At 43.5% G+C, this 18,953-nt stretch overlaps 1 protein-coding gene across 4 annotated transcripts in view; it reads left to right on the forward strand.

Moving 5' to 3' along the window:
- Positions 1-18,953, forward strand: part of PFKFB4 (6-phosphofructo-2-kinase/fructose-2,6-biphosphatase 4) — a 74,209-nt gene that overhangs the window by 24,494 nt on the left and 30,762 nt on the right. For all 4 annotated transcript variants that reach the window (XM_020999037.2, XM_020999035.2, XM_020999034.2 and 1 more), the window contains exons 2-7: positions 4,741-4,857; positions 6,276-6,372; positions 12,819-12,885; positions 14,632-14,706; positions 16,221-16,277; positions 17,116-17,237. In XM_020999037.2, the coding sequence (XP_020854696.1) occupies positions 4,741-4,857; positions 6,276-6,372; positions 12,819-12,885; positions 14,632-14,706; positions 16,221-16,277; positions 17,116-17,237 (535 nt within the window). The remainder of the gene's footprint in view (positions 1-4,740; positions 4,858-6,275; positions 6,373-12,818; positions 12,886-14,631; positions 14,707-16,220; positions 16,278-17,115; positions 17,238-18,953) is intronic.

Genomic DNA, 18,953 nt, shown 5'->3' on the forward strand with positions numbered 1-18,953 from the left:
TTGGCTGGTAGCTAGGTGAAATAGTGTCCAGAGTGCTGGACTTGGAGTCAGGAAGACCTGAGTTCAAATCCTTCCTCAGACACTTAACTAGCTGTGTGACCCTGGGCAAGTCAACTCTCTGTCCCTCACTTTTATAATCTGTAAGAAAAGGAGGTTGGCTTGTGGCCTCTAATATCTCTTCCACTTACCAATTTAATGTATATATTCCCCAAAAGCCTGTCCTCAGCCCTCTTTTCTCCTCTCTCCACACTCTTTCCCTTGGCGATACTGAAGAGGTCTAGGACTTTTGGGGTGCTGCTGGAACCCCAAGATCGTGACACTGGGCCCTGCTTGAATGAATTCAACTCAAATCTTCTTCCAGCCAGAGGAAAAATTTGTTAGTGATAAATCTGCATTGTATTCCCCCATTAGAATATAATCTTTTTTTTTTTTTTTGCGAGGCAGTTGGGGGTTAAGTGACTTGCCCAGAGTCATACAGCTAGTGAGTATTGTGTGTCTGAGGCCGCATTTGAACTCAGGTCCTCCTGACTCCAGGGTGGGTGGTCTATCCACTGCTCCACCTAGCTGCCCCTATTAGTGATAAATTGCATAGGCCAGGTGACACCTGTAAGGACAAGCAGGCATGAGAAGGTCTCAGCCTTTTGGGCTTGAGATTCTCAGCATCTGAGTGGGGGCCTGGGTGGATCTTAAATACTAAAGTAACTTTGGGTGGCCAGAGAAGGGGCCTGGGAAAAGGGTCTAGGTGAGAATTCTAATTGGGGAGGTCTGAATAAACAATGGAAATAGCTGATGAGGGGAATGGAAAGGCATTTGTCAAAGGGAGATAAGGAGAGTCGATAAGGAAGCTGAAAGTTTAAGTGTTTTATGGGGCCTGTAATGGAGGGAGCTGGAACGCATCTTAGTAAGGTCAAAAGGGGGAGGCTAAGGCTTCCAAAGGGGGATGAGGAGCTGGGGTCTGTAGACAAATGGGAGCCAGATTCCCTTTGGGACAAGGGTGGGGGAGATCTCTGCTTAAGCTCACCCCATCAATACTATGAACCCCTGTGGCTTATTCATTGACTAATGACTCAAAACCATATATCCTATTCTGTCCAGAACCACATCTCCAGGTACATCCAGGACATCTCCACCTTAATGTCATACTTTATATTGCCACTTCAAACTCATCACAGTTGAAGGGCACGGTGTTATCAGTAACTCTTCCCTCTCCCTCCCCTTTCACATCCAGACAGCTCCCAAGCCCTGAAACATCTTTTATAGCTCTCCTTCCACTTTGTTCCCATTGCTACCACTGTAGCACAGGTACAGGCATGTAGGTGATGGAGTAGATTGAGCACTGGGCTTGGCATCAGGAAGACCTGAGTTGTCTGGCTTCAGACATTAACTAGCTGTGTGACTCTGGGCAAGTCACTTCCTCTCTTTTTGCCTCAGTTTCCTCATCTTAAAATGGAGATTATTGTAGCACATACCTCTCTGGGTTGTTGTGAGGAACAAATGAGATAATAATCGTAAAGCACTTAACGGCTAGGTGGTGCAGTGGATAGAGTGCCAGGCCTGGTGTCAGAAGACCTGAGTTCAAATCCTGCTTAGATACTTCCAAGCTCTGTTACCCTGAGTACATCACTTCACCCTGTTTGCCTCAGTTTCCTCATCTGTAAAATGAGCTGGAGAAGGAAATGGCAAACCATTCCAGTATCTTTGTCAAGAAAAAGCCAAATGGAGTCACAGAAGGGCAGATAACAACTGAACAATGAAGAGGTTCTCATTACCACCTACCAGAAGTATTACAATAGCCTCCTAACATGTCTTTACTTCTGTACTCTCTGCCTCACGTTAATCTTTCACATGCTGCCAGACTAACGTTCTTTGTGCAAAAATCTGGCTGTGTCGATCGTTTGCTCAAAAAACTTACATGGTTCCCTATCACTAGGCCTGGTAAAGCCCAAAATTCCTAGTCTGACATTTAGGGTCCTCCGATCTGACACTACCCTAGTTTCTAGACTAACCTCTTAATACTGTGCTCCAACCAAACTGGATGGCTTTGCTGGCCCCACCTGATTTCCCTTGTATGTTCTCATATGCTTTCATACTTTTGATCACATTGTTCCTTATGCTTAAAATGCCCTCTCTCCTGCCTTTTACTTGTTTTATTCTCATTCATCCTTTGAAGGCCCAGCTGAAATAAGCTACACAACTAGGAATCTTTTCCTCATTTCTATCCCCATCCATAATGTCCCTCCCCCTTAGATCACATACAGTACTGTGCTTTGCAAGTCTATAAGGTGCATCAGTAATATTGTATGTTAAAATAGGTTTCTGTGATGTCACACCCCTTATCAGACTTTGAGCTCCATGATGACAGGAACTGTCTTATTCAAGCTCAGAATCTCATCCGGTGCCCTGTACAATCTTCTGTGTACAGAAAGTGCTTACTACATATTTGTCTTGTATTGTGTGAATGTGCATAACAACCTCTCAGAGTGAGTTTCCTTGTAGTCAAATGACCCAAGCTTTCTAGCTGTAAGCCCTGTGATTTAGCTTGTAGTGTAGATTGGGAAAGGAGCGTGTTTTTGAATAATATGTTCTACTAGTATGGTTTAGGAGGCATGCATTATGGGGGACAGAGAGCACTGGTCTTGGAATCTGGTGAGAATTGAGTTAATATCCTACTTAATCTTACCACTTAATCTTTTTGATCATCAGTGTCCTCACTGATCAAATCAAGGTGGCACCTCTCGTGCTTATTCATCAGCTTTGAGCTAGAAGGGATCCTAGAGGTCATTTGAGGCCAACTCTCTTATTTTTACAAGTGAAGAAATTGGCTCAGAGAGGTTGTGACTTGCCCAAGGTTACACAGGTAGGCTTAACCAAGCCAGAATTGGTCTTCTCTTCATTATGTTGTTGTGAGGGTTACATAAGAGAACATACTAAAAATGCTTGACAAGTCTTAAAAGTGGTCTGTGAATGTCCACGGTTAATAATGATGGGGGGGTGGGGGTGTTAGTTAATTCACTGGTTGGGGTCTGGGGAAACAGTGGAGAAGTTCATTTTTTGCTTCCAGAAAAGCTGAGACTGAAATTGTGTCTTTGTGCTTAGAGAGCAGAGTCTTCATCCCCTCCCCCCAGTTCAAGGCTTTCACCATTTGGCCCCAGAAGGCAATTCATTGCTTAACTTGTTTTTCTTCCTCCTGAGTCAGTTGTGGCTTTTTTTTTTTTTTGCAAGCCTCATGTGTAGTTTATGCTCTGCCTGTGGTGGAGCAGGTGCTTCTCACTGACCCATGATGGAGCAAGTGCTGTCCAGGGGGCCCCCATAGTGTCCCCACTCCACCCCCCCAAATCCAAATGTGATAGAGCAACTTCTGCTCTTGGCAGAAATCAGCCCAGGTAACTGGGCAGGAAACAGTGGAAGGAAACAGGTCCTATGAGTTCATGGAATATCAGAGCCTGAGGGACTTTAGAAATTGTTTTATCTAGCCCAAGCTGGTTACCAGAAAGGAGAAAAACAACAGCAACAAAAATATCAAACACCAGAACCCTGAGGATGTCCTGGGAAGGGAAGAGATTTACTTCTAGGTACTTAGGGAGTTAAAGATAAAGCCTAAACTAATGCCTAAATTTCCAGGTCTCCAGGCAGGGCTGTTTGCTTTTTACCATACTTCTCTTGGGGAGGAAGGGACCTTGGCCTAGTCTGGGGAGGTCTGTTGGGCCAGGTCTGTCTCAGCCAGGCTGGGCTGTCTGGAAGGACTTTCTGGGAAAGGCTGCTTCCTCAGAGTCACCAGTGGTAAAGGAGAGTCTTTGAGGGTATCTAGTTTCAGTCTCTTAAGCCCAGAGGGAAGAATTGCCCCTATCTCAAGGCTCAGGAGAAAGACCTGAGTAAGTAGGAACTGAAGAGCTAATGATGAAAAGTGAGTGAAAAGTGAGGCTTCTGGAGCAACTCTCTGTTTGGCATACTGAATGGGACCTGGGGGGAGGCAACCCTGATCTAGTGTCAGTAGCAATATCAAACATCAGCGGGGGGTGGGGGTTGGTGATGTTCAGTTTATCCAAGTGGCTTAAGCAGCTGTGTTGTTCTTCCTAGCCCATTTAACCTGACGGTGGGATCTGGGTTGCCAGGTTGTGGAGAGTTGGAGGAAAGTGATGAGGAAAGGCACCCCCACTGACAGCTCTTCCTCCCCATCTGCCCTAAATGAGGTCTGAGTGATCAAGGGACCCTTGGCTTCCAGGACTATGTTCTACTATTTTCCCTCTTTGGTTTAGTTTATTGATGGTTGGGGGGGGGGCCTCTCTGTGTTAGGACCCGGTGGAACCCCCTCCCATCTGTTATCTGTCAGAAGAAAACCTAGAACATGGCGGAGCCTGAGTCCTATAGTGTCTCTGAGGCCAGTTCCTTTATCACTTTTCCCCTTGGTCGGATCCCTCACTTCTTCCATTCAGGTCCAGCCACATGCCCCTAATGTGTGATGGGTCTCTCTGTACCAGGTACACGTTCAATTCAGTAAGCTTTCATCAAATGCTATGTGCATAAGACAGTGCTGGGTACTATGTATAGAAAGACAGAATGTAAATGTAAGACAGTGTCGAAGGTCACTGGGCATTACACAGATGGATGTGCATTAGGGGTTGTTGAGCTCCAGACCCTTCATTGGATGTGTGAGGCTGAGGTTCTTCCAGACTGTGTCCTCAGGGCTTCCATCCCATGGCAAGAAGAGATGCTGACTATCTGTGTCTTTCTCTCTTACAGTCTGTGTGACCAATTGTCCCACATTGATCGTCATGGTGGGCCTGCCAGCTAGAGGGAAGACCTACATCTCTAAGAAGCTGACACGCTACTTAAACTGGATTGGTGTCCCAACCAGAGGTGAGGGCCAGAGAAGCCTGTGCTTTATCTCCTATCTAAGCTGGACTCTCATTACTGGTGCTTCTGGGAGGAAGCAACTCTTATCTAGACCAGGGGTAAGGTTTGGGGATAAGGATTTGTTCTGTGAAGTTTGGATTCAGTCAAAGGGCCACACTTGAGGACCTAGAGGGCCACATATGGCCTTGAGGTCACAAGTTCCCTACCCCTGAATTCTAGACAGTCTGACAGGCCTAGTTTTTTGCCAAGGGACTGGTGGTCACAGGGTTTGTGTCATCACAAGGACCAGGCTAGGAAAACTCTGACATCATCTTACTGATCCCTGAGACCATCTTGAAAGTAATAGTCTCATTTTTCACTTCATGCCTTTGCTAGCCTGAAAGGTACATGAGTTCACTGGTGTAGTTCCTTTCTCCATTCATAGAGCTGCAAATCTCCCAAATTGAGTTGCTTCATTGTTTGGTGGCCAAATTTCTCATAATGAGTTTCTCTACACTTAGGTAGGCTGGCCCATGGGCATCACTTTCAGGAACCAAGGGTTAGCTCCGTAGCATGGTGAGGCATGATAGGAAGACTTTAGTGGAAGCTTTCAGTTTTATTAGGAGAATAATTTTCTTATAAATTTACAGGAAGTCAGGCTGGTAGGTTGGAGCTAAAATCCCTGCTCCATATCATTGTTTGCAGACTCAGTTTGTAACTTTAATGGCTAATCCACATTAAATGGTTAATGCACATTAACGTAGAATTTTATATACTGATAAAGTTCCCCTCCCCTCCCTTCCCCTCTCCAATCTACCCTCAAAACAAGGATCCCCAAAAGGGGCCCTTTAAGCCTCAGGAGGCACTGGGAAGAAGGGGTACCCTCACACCTTACACTTTGGCCAGACAGTAGTGGTGACAGACACCTGAGAAGAGGGTTCCCTGGGTCTAAGGGAAGACTTCCTGGAAATTGGGTGGGGTTAGGGTGCCCAGATACCATGATGTGAATTTACCCTTTGGGTCTAGACAGGTCTAGGCACCTCATTGGTTTTGACATTTGGAAGTGTTGGGAGGCATCGCTATTCCTTAGGAAATGTCTCAAGCCTGAGTGCTTTTGACTGTGAATCATCAGTTGCTTTGGGACATCACAGAGTTGAGGACACTGAAGGGTGCCAGGGATGGGAGGCAGAGTATGAAATTTGGAATATACTTTTCCTGGTCTTTGGCATAAAATTCAGACCTGCATGGTTTTGGGTCATAGAGAAGCCCCTGTGCTGATACGTCCTTTGGTGGTCCTAGAGGAGGCAACCCTGACCCTGACTCTGATGGAGGGGGTGGTTCCTCTGCCAGTAGGGTAACGTGGTCTGTCCAAGTGCTGTTCTTAGAGGTGTTGGAGCTCCCACTTGCCCTATGGTTTTGAGACTTTCTCTTTTTCATCTCAGAATTTAATGTTGGCCAGTATCGTCGAGACCTGGTGAAAACATATAGATCTTTTGAGTTCTTTCTTCCGGACAATGAAGAAGGCTTGAAAATCAGAAAGTAAGTTGAAGCCTTTTTTTTTTTTTTAACTCTAGTGGGAGACCAAGAAAGAGGAGACAGGGCTGGGCTTGCTATGAAGACTCTTAAGATTAACCTTTGATTTGGTGTTAATGAAGGGGAGAGGGGCCTGTTTCTTTCCCACCTTGCTCTCATTACATGACCAATCCATTTTTTCCCCTCAGTCCTTCATTTCTGTGTCATTCTTCATCAGCAAGTTGTCAGCATGCTCATTCATTGATCTTTTGTGACCTTTAACTTTAATACTTTGAAGACCATGGTATTTCATGACTCAGAGCTATACAGCATCACCAACAGAAGAATATTGTTGTTAAAAAACTGAGGAGCTTGGTGTCATTAACGTTTTTATGAGAATGATCTACCCATACAGCCAGGGCTTCCTTGGTGAAGGTTTGAAAGAGGAACTGGCAAGCTTTCACCATCTTTTACCATCACACAGTTGGCTGACAGGTACTCAGGGGTGGGGAACTTGCAGCCTCAAGGCCACATGTGGCCTTTTAACTGAGTCCAATTTTTACTAAGGGCCAGCAGTTAGAGTCATATGGAGAAGATAAAGGTGACTCAGAAGATAGACTGATTACTGTTATTTGAAGAACTGTTGCCCAGAATTCCACATGGCTATTCATTCTGACATTTTCCTACATGTTACCCCAAGAACCTACCAAAGGATGGGCCAGCTTGATGTTCACCAGTATTGATTCAGGCAGTCACATTACCTGAATACTGTTCATTCCTCTGCCCTACATGAGATCCAAGCTCCGTATGTCGTGTTTTTCCATTCCAGACTCATTGCCTGCTGCTTCTTCCATACTTACTTAAAGTTACTGATGATCAGATTAGCCCAGCTTAGTGGCCTCTTCAAATATTAGAGTGCTCTGCCCTGTATTCTCAGCTTCACACTCCCAAAGGGCTGTCTCTGAATGGCAGGCTAGATGTTCATCTATTTCTGCTTTGAAGGTATCTCAGGGCAAAGCTTTCTGGCTTACTCATGGCTTCTAGTAGAGGCATGGGTGGGATAGGGGTGTTGGCTGGTAGACATACAAGGCTTTATGCTCCTCTTGACAGTGGTGGCATAATCTTTGGGTAAGAGAAAACATTTGTCAGAACCAACCCAAATCATTGTCAGGTGGTCCTCTTTGGGGCCATTCCTCTAAAGTGTTAGCTTCTGGGCATTTTCACTGCCCAGAGTCTCCCATGTCTCCCTCCTCATCTTTATCTTTTTTTTTTTTTTTGGCAAAGCAATTGGGGTCACACAGCTAGTAAGTGTCAAGTATCTGGTCTGAGACTGGATTTGAACTTGGTTCTCCTGACTCCAAGGCCAGAGTCACCACCTAGCAGCCCTCATCATCATCTTTCTAGGCTTCCTTCACATCTCAGCTAAACTCCTGCCATTTCCAGTCCTCTTTAATCTTAATGCCTCTGAGGCAATTGCCAGTTTTATCCTGTACATGTATAGTTTTGTACATATGTTTGAATATTATCTCCCCTGTTATAGCCCCTTAAGACAAGCACTGTTTTTTACCTTTATTTCTATCCCAGTGCACGTAGTAGGTGCTTCATAAAAACTTGTTGAATTGACTTGTTGACTTTAGGATCCATTCCTTCCATTTCTGGGAGTACATAGGCCTTCCTTTGGTATAGATAAATTGGAATAATGGAAAATCAGCTGTCCTTTGAAGAAAATTAGAACAAAATGTAAATATCTTGGCTATATTTCCTTCCTTTCTCAGAAGACCCCAAAGTACTATCACTTCTTTCCTCTTCAGTGTGTTGTGTGTTTGTGTGTGTATGTGTGTAGCCAAAAGTTCTTCCCATTTTACAGAGGAAGAAGCTAGAAATCAGAGTAGTAGTGGCCAAGCAGAAACTAGAATCTGGTTTTAAAATGCTGATTCTCCTCTCAGTGGATGTTGAAAAGATTTCACAAGTTGTTTTAGACCAAGAAGTCTCATCTTCAGCAATGTTGGGTGTCAGTGGGACTAAAATATGGTTTCATGAAGACAGGGAGACAACAAATAAAGGTCTGAGAAACCTCAGGGCTTGGGCAGAAATACCCCCTGAGAACCTGAGCAGATGGCAACTGAACTAGTCATTAATCACTGTGAAAAGAGTTGCTGTAAAGAATACGTTGTTTGTCTGGAGCCAAGCAAGTTATAATGAAGAGGAGGTCATATTGTCTGAGTAATGGTTTAGGTGGTGGAAAGGAGAAGGCTTGGTTCCCTTATCCTGGAAAAACAGATCCAGCATGGTCAATGTCTAAGCCAAGAACTTTTTATTTTATCTTTTTCAATTAACAAGCACTTATTTTCTGTCCTCACTTTCCCTCCTCCCAAGTGAAAGAAATAAAAATAAAACCCTTATAACAAATATGCCTAATCAGGCACAAAGCAAATTCCTGCATGGCCATGTCCAAAAATGTGTAAGTTATCAAGGATAAAGACTTGCTTTTACATCTGAGCAAGAGTAGAAAGAATATTACAAAATGGAAAATGGAAGACACATTAATGAAAGTCATGGAAACTGAAGATGAGCCCAAGCTAATAGCAACGACAACAATAAAAAGTAGCAGAAAAATCAAGGTACGATGTACCTTTTAAATCCTATTAATCCCAATATGTATTTCTTAAAGTGAAAGAAGAGGAAACTTAAACTTCTGGAGACACCCCATTTTTCAAAACTTAAAAAGCCAGTTCTACCAGAATCAAGTACTCTATTAATATTAAGATCAGAGAAATCAAAATAACTTTGGAAACAAACCTATAAGGAGGCAGGGCTTTTAAAAGATAGGTCATTGTCCTAAGATAAAACATGTTTTTTGAGGCATATGTGACATTCCAAGACCAATTAAAATCCTTAAGAACATTTTCATCCAGCATCCCTGGTGAGTACACAGGTAAGAACCCTAAGTTCAGGTCATAAAAACATAACTCATCCATGCCAAAGTGGCCTCTTGCCTGATAAACAAGGTAAATTTAATTTTATTTAATAAATATCTGAAATATAAACAAATGTCCTGAAAAATACCCATGCAAAAGGACAAAGGGAAAAATTGCTTAATATTCACAGTTGTCCAGAAACATTGTCCAGAAGGGCGGTCCAAAGCTGTTGGCCAGTATCCCCTTGGGGGGAAGGGCCTGAGCCCAAAGGATATGTGATCACTTAGTCTGAGGGTGCTGGCCAGTCATGGGACTTGTCTCCAATATAATCTCATCTACCCTTATCCCCAAACACTCCCTGGCCCTTCTAAGCCAGGGACCAGTCTCTTAGGGCAAAACTACTCCCTGAGCTCTCAATACAACTAGCACAAATGCCAGTGGCAAAATTCCAACGTCCCTCCTCCCCTACATACCGATCCCCTGGTCTCCTGAGTGTGTTGCACCAGATAAGCAGGCTCTAATAAATTGCTACAAAGCAGAGATTTCATTATTCTATCTTTACCCTACTCCCCATCCCTCCCGCCCCACCCTCTTGTTTTCCATAATTCCTTATTGTCAATGGCCCCACTATCTTCCTGGTCACCAACTCTCACTATTTCAGGTTCCTTATAGCCTCCTTAATTCAGCTCTGCCTCACTGAAATACAGTTCACTTGCAAATGACCTTACGTTCCTGACCCCTTGGTCCTCTTCTAGAATGTAGGACAAACAACAATTGGTTGCCTTGCCCTGCCCTGCCTTTAGTGTCTTCCCTATCCAGTCCATTTTCCACAGGGCTGCCAAAGTGATTTTCTTTTTTTTTTTTTTTTGTTATGCTTTACAAATATTTATTGCATAACATTATTATATGCTAACGAACAAGTTCAAATATTTTTAACAGAATAGAGCATCACAATACATGATGGGTAAATAAAGTTAATAACAAGATTCCAAACCACTTAATTTGATGGAGAAAAAACACTTAGCCAAGCTACTACTTTAGCATTCCATAGACCAAACAACTGACTTTTCAAGTAAGTTTTTCACTTTTCTTTTTAATTCAAAGTGATTTTCCTAAAGCATAGGTCTGACTGTGTCACTTCTGTACCCAGTTAACTGCATTGGCTTCCTAGTGACTCTAGGACCAAATGTTATTTCATTCTTTTGAAATGTTTCTCTTTTGTGTTTAAACATAAGTACATTAAGTACATGTAGTACATGAGGCAGCTAGGTAGCACAGTGGATAGGGAAGACTCATCTCTTTGTGTTCAAATCTGTCCTCAGTCGCTTCCCAAGAGGCTTAAACTCTTCTTCAGTGGCAAAAATACTGGAGTAGTTTGCTATTTCCTTCTGCAGCTTATTTGGAGTCAGGAAAATCTGAGTTCAAATCCAGCCCCAGACACTTACTAGCTCTGTGACCCTGGGCAAGTCGCTTAACCTTTTTTGCTCCAGTTTCCTCATCTGGAAAAGAGCTGGAGAAGAAATTGGCTCCAGTATTTTTGCCAAGAAAACTCCAAATGGGGTCATGGAGTGAGACACGACTGAGAATGACTGAGCAACAGCAACATGTGTGTGATTTATAGCTAAGTAAATATAGTTGTTGAGAGGGGGTCATGCAAAAAAAAAATTGGAGACCACTGGTCTAGAAGAAAACAAATTCTTATTTTAAAATCTTTAAATATACAGGATAGATGGCTGAATTTGAGTAAAATTACATACACAAGCGCTTTAGTTAAACTGTTACTCAGTGGGGAAATAATATCTACTGAATGCCCAAGTTGCCTGACACAGTAGGGATGGTCTGGAGACACAGGTCAGGCAGCTGTTCAGTCTGTGACTCCCATGATAGTAAGACCATGAGGATGGAATTTGGGGGAGAGGGGAAGGTAGGTCACTTTGGGAAAGGATCTACTATCAAGATCTTTAGGCTCAGAATTTTGATTTTCCCAGTCTACTCAGAGGTGCAGGGAACTAATTCATACCAACCTATTCCCCCAAAGTATTGATAGGGTGAGTTAGTAGAATGAGCGCTGAACTTGAAGCCAAAAGATTGAGTGTTAGCCATGCCATGTGTTCATAAACAAGTTACTTAACCATTCTGAGCCTCAGTTTCCCGGTCAGTAAAACTAGAATTCACAGGCTTATTGTGAAGAAAGCAATTGATCAGGTGTTTGTTCTAGAAATACGAGTTATCTTTGTCTTACTGTTAATGAGCCAGATGTCAGTTCATTTATTTGCAAGAGACTAAATAATCTTGGCAGGAGGACCAGTTGCAGTATTCTATCACAAGCTCTTTCCCCCGGTGGGTAGGTAGGTGGGTAGGTCCCCCTTGGGACACCAAAGCACAAAATCAGAATGTTTGGCATGTGTAACAGTCATGCGAAGGCATTCGAACGTTGTTGAGGGAAATTTCCACCAACCTTCTTCATTCTCGCTGCGGAGCTAGGACTGATTGTCTAAAATGAGAGCTCTTTAGTTCTTATTTTTCTACGTTCTTTCTCAGCCACCAAAATTTTCTGTTTTCCTTCTCTTCTCTTGACAGATCACATTTCTCCTCATCAGTGAATGTTTGATCTTACAGCAAGCTTTCTATCATAACATTGGGTAAGATTGGCCATTGTGACAGATCTTAGCCCTGGTGGCCAATTACTCAGTGTTAGTTCCTATTTCAGAACTTAGCACTTCCTGGCCTTTGTTGGGGTGTTCTGTAGACCATTCTACTCTACCTACTGCAGGAGCTGGGCTGGCCAACAAAAAATAACTTTAAAAAAAAACCACAATAATGAAACACGTGGCCCTAGATGTCTATATCAGCAGTTCACAAAGTCTACGTAACAAGCAAGATGAACTAGAGATTCTAATTCTTTTTTTTCTTTCAAATGAAAAACGAAGTATTGATGCTTTTTGTTTCTCATCACATTCATTTATTGTCTGCTTTTTCTTTTCCCCATACCCTACACACCGTCATATCCTGCTTTTGCTCTGGTTGTCCCTGCCATGCTTGGAATATGTTCTTTCCTTCTCACCTCCATGTCTTAGAATCTCTTCTTTTCTTCCAAACACTTGTCAGGTACCACCTCCTGCCCTTTCCTGATCCCCTGAGCAGCTGGTGCCTCCTCAGTACTCCCCTCCCCAGCAATTACATCGTATCTATTGGCTACATAGCTTTATTATAGCTGTGTGTACTTTTCTCCCTGGTAAAATGTAAGCTCCTTGGGGGCAGGAACTTCTTCACTTTCTTCTTTGTATTCTCATCCCTTGGCACAGTGCCTCACATATAGTAGATCCTTAATAAATACTTTCATATTGGTGCTCAATTACTTTTATTTCGTATATTTGAAGGTTTGTACTTGTCAGAGGACATTTCAGTAAACTACTGAAAAAAATTAAAGTTTACCTTAATTCTAATGTTTAAATTATGGAAGGAACCATTTTTAGCAGTGTGAAGTTTTGGGGTTTTTTTCCTTTAATGTAGATTCAAACTTAGAATATTCACGGGTTGTTTTCTCTTTTCCAGACAGTGTGCAGAGGCAGCCCTCCGAGATGTCAGGCGGTTCCTCAGTGAAGAGGGCGGACATGTAGCGGTGAGTGTGACATCCCATCACAACGCACAGGGTAGCATATTGTGCTCATGCTCCACTTACGCATAGACACACCCCAGTGGGTGAGCTTATGATTACACTTATAGCACCCATTTTCGCTAGGCCTTTCTCAAGGTCACAGTCCCTGCCCTTGTGTGCAAGGGAAGCTTTGAATATCTTTTGTGTAAGAAGCATGCTTGTGTGGGGCATGTGTTGGCTTTGATGCTCAGGTAATCTTTTGAGGCAAAACTTCCCATGGTCTTGTCTGCCTCCGTGCTGTGATGACACCATACCTCTCACCCAGGACCTTCTCTGCCCGTGAAAAAAAGAGAAGGAGGGGAGGGGAGGGAGGGAGTCACTGTCCCTGACAGCCCCAAATGGGGAATTCATCTGTTCTTCCCTTCTTCGAGGCTGCCAAATCCCAAGACCCCTGTGAGAAGTGAGGCTTTTCCCTGTGAAAGTTACTTTCCTACTTCTGAGTTAGGAGAAGGAAACCTCAGGGAAGCATATCCTTCGAGTTGAACTATGCCATGCTCAGGGCTGAGAGTTTGGACCCCAAAGAATGATGGAATTTTGTTAGGTCCTCCCCCCCCCCCCAAGTCTGAGGGAGCTGTTCTAACATCTCATAGGATAAAAAGCTTTAATGGTTTGTGACTCTGTTCCCCTTGGTGTAGTAAATAGAATACAAGACTTGACGTAGATTTTAATCCTGCCTTAGACACTTACTAGTTCTGTAGCCCTGGGAAAGTCACTTAACCTTTCAATCTGTAAAATGAATATGATATTAGTACCTACATCACAGGGTTGTTGTGAGGCCCAAGTGAGATAGTATGTGAACAGTACTTTGCAGACCTTAAGGTAAATGTGAGCTATCATCATTATCATTATTTTTTGTGTCTAGAGCAAAGGTTCTTAATTTAAGATCTGTCAACTTGATTTTCTGATATTTTGATGACCATATTTTAATATAATTGGTTTCCTTTGTAATCCTATGGATTTGATCTTTTGCATTTAAAAACATTATGAGAAAGGGTCCATAGGTTTCACCAGACTGCCAAAGGGATCCATGACACAAAAATGGTAAAGAGCCCCTGATCTCGAGGTGGGTGTAGAAATTCCCAAGCCAGGCTCTGGGGAAGTGCTTTGGGGATTGACTTTAGACAGACATGCCCCCGTTTTGGGGTTCATGGTGTCCCTGATGGGCACAGACCACGTCTCACCAGCTTTGAAAAATCAGGACCTCACCAGGATGTGTCCCCGCCCCCTTCCCTGCCCCCTCCAAGCAGTATTTGTCAGTCAAGTGACAAAAGGGGCTCTAAGGGCCTAGTAGCCCACCTACATGATTGTCAAAGTAGAACCGTTCTATTCTGTCAGCTCAGGGCTTTCTGTGTACCGAACACCTGCTCTCTGTACTCATGAATGCATGTGTGTTTAATCCTTGTTCCAGCCCTGGAGGGAGGAAGGAGTTCTCATTTTGACAGAGGGTTGAGGAGATGAAGCAGGTGGTTCAAACCAGAATCTGCCATGGGAGTAGCTTCATTCTTCTCCCCCTTGAAGCTCTCTCAGTCCTCCCTTCCCTTCTACCCCTTAATTAGTTCCCTTCCAGTCTCTGTAACATCCAGTTTTTCTTAGTTGGTATTGATAGGAACTGTTTTTTCCAAACCTGATGTTGAAAGCGTGGTAGGCCTTTTATTGTTGTTGTCAAATGCTAATGACTATATGTAGTCACATTCTTCCATTTGACTCTAGGTTTTTGATGCCACAAACACAACGCGAGAACGCAGAGAGACCATCTTTAAATTTGGAGAGGAGAACGGCTACAAGGTGACTCTCTGGCTGCCTGACTTGTGTTTCTTGACCAGGGGAGCCAGGTCTCCGACCACTAGTACCTCTATGGTTTGTCTGTCCACCAGGGCTCATTTGTGGTCTATCCCCTGAGCTAAGAATTCTGGGGCATTAGGAGGTCGTGCAAGGGCTTGCTTCCTTAGCTGGGATGTGACTCACTGGGAGAGAGATATATTGCCATCTGAGCTCTAAGGCTCCGTGCCTGTTAGGAAAGATGCCTCACACTGTCTGAGCCCTGAGAGAAGGGCTCTTGTATTTTTTGAGCCCTGGAGTAGGACTTTCCTAGGAAAGAACCTCCTCTTAGAATCTGAGCTTTGAGGAATATTTCTTTTCTTTTTTTTTTTTTGTTAACACTTTAATATTTTTTCTCCCCAATTACACGTAAAAACAATTTTTAACATTTTTTTTACGTTTGAGTTCCAAATTCTACCCCTCCCTCCCTTCACTGCTCCCCGAGATGGTAAGCAGTCTGATATAGGTTATACATGTGCAATCACATAAGACATTTCCATATTAGTTATTTTGTACAAAAAGACAAGAAAGAGAGAGAGGGAAAGAAAGAAAGAAAGATTGTATGCTTCAGTCCATATTCAGATAACATCAGTTTTTTCTCTGGAGGTGGATAGCATTTTTCATCATGAATCCTTGGGGATTGTCTTGGATCATTGTATTGCTGAGAATAGCTAAGGCATCCACAGTCCATCATCATACAATATTGCCATTAAGGTGTACAGTGAATTCCTGGTTCTGCTCACTTCATGCATCATTTCATGTTAAGTCTTTCCAGGTTTTTCTGAAATCCATCTGCTCATCATTTCTTATAGCACAATAGCATACCACACCTTGTTCGGCCATTCCCCAATTGATGGGCATCCCCTCAATTTCCAATTCTTAGCCACCACAAAAAGAGCTACTATAAGTATTTTTGTACAAATAGGTTCTTTTCTTTTTTTTTAAATCTCTTTGGGATACAAACTTGAGGAGTGTTTCTAAAAGAAATCAGGTAGCTAGGTAGCGTAGCAAATAGAGTACTCAACTGAGAGACAGGAAGATCTGAGTTCAAATCCTGGCTCAAATATTTACCAGTTGTGTGATCCTGGGCAAGTCACTAAACCTCTCTGTACTTTAGTTTCCCAGTGTGTAAAATGGAGATGAGGATAATAATAGCCCCTACTTTACAGGGTTGTTGTGAAGATGATATGTGTAAAGCACTTTGTAAACCTTGTGCTATGTAAATGTTAGCTAATATTATTAAGAGAGGGGTCTCCTGCTGCTAGGGTAGCTTATTCCCTGGGAGAGGGACTTGCGTGCCCTGAGTAGTGGGATAGTTAAGCACTGCCCTCTGGGGAGAAAGGAATCTCAATGTCTGAGCAGTGATTTTAAACTTGAAGTTGTTGTCCCAGCAGATAACACATGTAGCCCAACTATGTCCCTTTTCTGTCTTGGTTTCTTCCCTTTTGGGGGTCCTTAATTCCTTGGATTTGAGGCTGCAGACCTTCTTTGTTGAATCAGTCTGTGTGGATCCTGATGTCATTGCTGCCAACATTGTGGTGAGTCAATCAGCCTGAGTCTTTGCTTGGCATTAGCAAAGGGGACCACGGTATAGCTAGAATAGACCCTGGCCGAAGAAAGGCTTCTTGGAACTCTGTTCTTCTTCTCTTCCCCACCTCCTGTCTGACACAGCCAGTTATACTCAGCATCATGACAATGGACAATTTCCTGGGAACGTTACTTGCATCATTTAAAAAAAAAAGGAGTAGGAGAGGGTTTGCTTATGTACCTAGAGTGGAGGCTGGTGAGATTAGATAAGGAAAACACCAAGGGAAAGGAGAGAAGTGGGCCTGGCCCAGCCTAGATGGAGAGTAGCCAAGATTTTAAATTTTATAAATTAGTCCCAAAACCATAACTCGAGGATTAATGACCAACCACACTCCTTTGGTAGGCCTCCTCTCCCCCAACCTCCCTTTATAAATCCCTCTCCTACCTCCTTTTCTGAACCCATTTCCCACATCCTTCCTTCCACGCTCCAGCCTTGACACCCTCTGGCTATCTAGAGTGCCTCACCTTATACAGGCTTCCCACCCTGGTAGTCCCTCTCCTGTCTGTTCCACTTTATTTCCCTATCAAAACTTAGATGTTGCCTGACTTAGAGACAGGTGAAAGGGAGGGTAATTCTCTCTGGAGGGACTTTTGCATTTTGCCAGAAAAGTCTATTCATCCAAAGGACTTTGAGAATAGAATGTGTACAGAGCTACTTTTGAGCACAGTTTCTCCCTGGGTAGCATTTTCCCTTTACTGCTGCGGCCTGAAAGCTGGAAAAATGATTAATTCTCTTTCATCATCTTCTTTCTTCCCACGGTTCACTGTCCTTTCTTCTCTTTCTCATAGCAAGTGAAGCTGGGCAGTCCCGACTACATTGACTGTGGGAATGATGAAGCCACAGAAGATTTCATGAACAGGATTGAATGCTACAAGAACTCCTATGAGACACTGGATGAAAATCTGGACAAGTAAGTGTCGCTGCTGCCTGGTCCCAGGAAGAGTCAGGCCTCCTTAAGCAGACTTGTCAGGAAGTATCTTTCAGTAGCCTGGTTAGAGAGGCCCTTTCCTTCTTCTTTCCTATCTCATCTGGCCATCTAAGGCAAGTCTTCTTCCTGAACTGCTTGGGGGTGAGGGCAAGAAATAACAACAACAGTAGCTAGCATTTACTATTTAACACTTGAAGGTTTACAAAAATTTTTATGCTCACTACAACCCTGGAAGGTAGGTGCTGTTATTATCTCCATTTTATAGATGAGGAAACTGAGGCAAGCAGAGGGTTAAATGGATATGCCCAGGGTCACACAGCTAATAAATATCTGAGGCAGGATTTGAACTCAGGACTTCCTGACTCAAAGTCCTATGCCACCTAGCTGCCTAGAGAAAAGGAAAAAAAAAATAAGATCTTTTAAAATCCCATTGAAATAGCCTTTTCTGATCATGCTTCTAGAATAAGCTGAAGTGATCCCTCCCTAAGACCCAGGGAGCAACTCCCAGCCAACCTCACTGCCTTCCCTGGATGGTAACCAGTGGTACCCTGAACTTCTTTGGTGTTGACTGCTGGGGGCTGAGTCTGCCGGTTTGGGCTACAGGAAAAGCATAGGGCCGGATCTGACCTGTTCATTTCCAGGCTCACCCCTTTGCCTGGGTCCCTGGCTGGATTCCTTCTGGCTCCAATAGCTGTGGAGGCTAACAAGTAGTTTCTTTTATTCTTCTGACAATTATTGTCCTGCATGCTTTTATTTCTGTGATGATTAGTGGTGACAACAGAAAAGTTCCCAGGGTAAACAGGACCGTTGCTATTCATGAAGAGCTGTGTGAGAATGTTGAGAATTATCCCAGAGTTTTGGCTCACAGACACCATCCTATCCCTTTTGCACCTGCACTCGGAATGCCTTTAGATTGCAAAATCTCTGAGGCCTGGAGCTAGGTGAATGCCCTGTTCCTATACCACACAGCTCACTGAAAGCTGGCTACTGATCTTTCATTGCTTTCTTCCTTTCCCCCTTCCTATTGAATAGCCAAACCCAGTGTTAGGCACAAAGAAGACCTCTTTTTTTTTTATTGAGCCTTTTTTGTTTCTCCTTCCCACGTTCACCATCCACATTCAGCATAGCCTAGCCAGCATTAGGCACATTGCAGACCTCTGGACAAATGTTTGCATGGGTCTCCTCTATAGATGAGAGGGGATTAACTTGACCTCTAGCTCCTTTGTGAAAAAAGGGAGATGAGTACTGAGAGAGATTGTGAACAGTGTAATGGAGAGAATGCAGGACTTAGAGTCAGGAACATCCAGATCCCCACTCAGATGCATACTAGCTGAAGGACTTTAGGGGAAGTCATTTCACCTCTCTGTGCCTCAATTTCCCGATCTGTAAAAGGAAGGCATTGGACTTGATGGCCCCCAAGGTCCCTTCCAGGTCTAAATCTGCATTCCTATAGCCTGAAAAACCTTAGGGGGGGACACTGGGAGTGATATCTACCAACCTGGCCAGGTCTTTTTGAGGTGAATAGTTGTTAAAATGGCTTCTTGGTTTGACTCACAGATGAGGCATGAGTGAAGGGGTTACAGGGGACATGAAGAGCATGGTGAGAGTGAAAACTTGGGACAGACTCACTTGGCCTTTTGTTTTATGAAAGGTCAATAAACTCCATTAAAAGTGGTTCCTTGGGCCAGAGATTCTACT

Source organism: Phascolarctos cinereus, unplaced genomic scaffold, assembly GCF_003287225.1.
Source record: "Phascolarctos cinereus isolate Bilbo 61053 unplaced genomic scaffold, phaCin_HiC Scaffold_4;HRSCAF=312, whole genome shotgun sequence".
Classification (NCBI taxonomy): Eukaryota; Metazoa; Chordata; class Mammalia; order Diprotodontia; family Phascolarctidae; genus Phascolarctos; species Phascolarctos cinereus.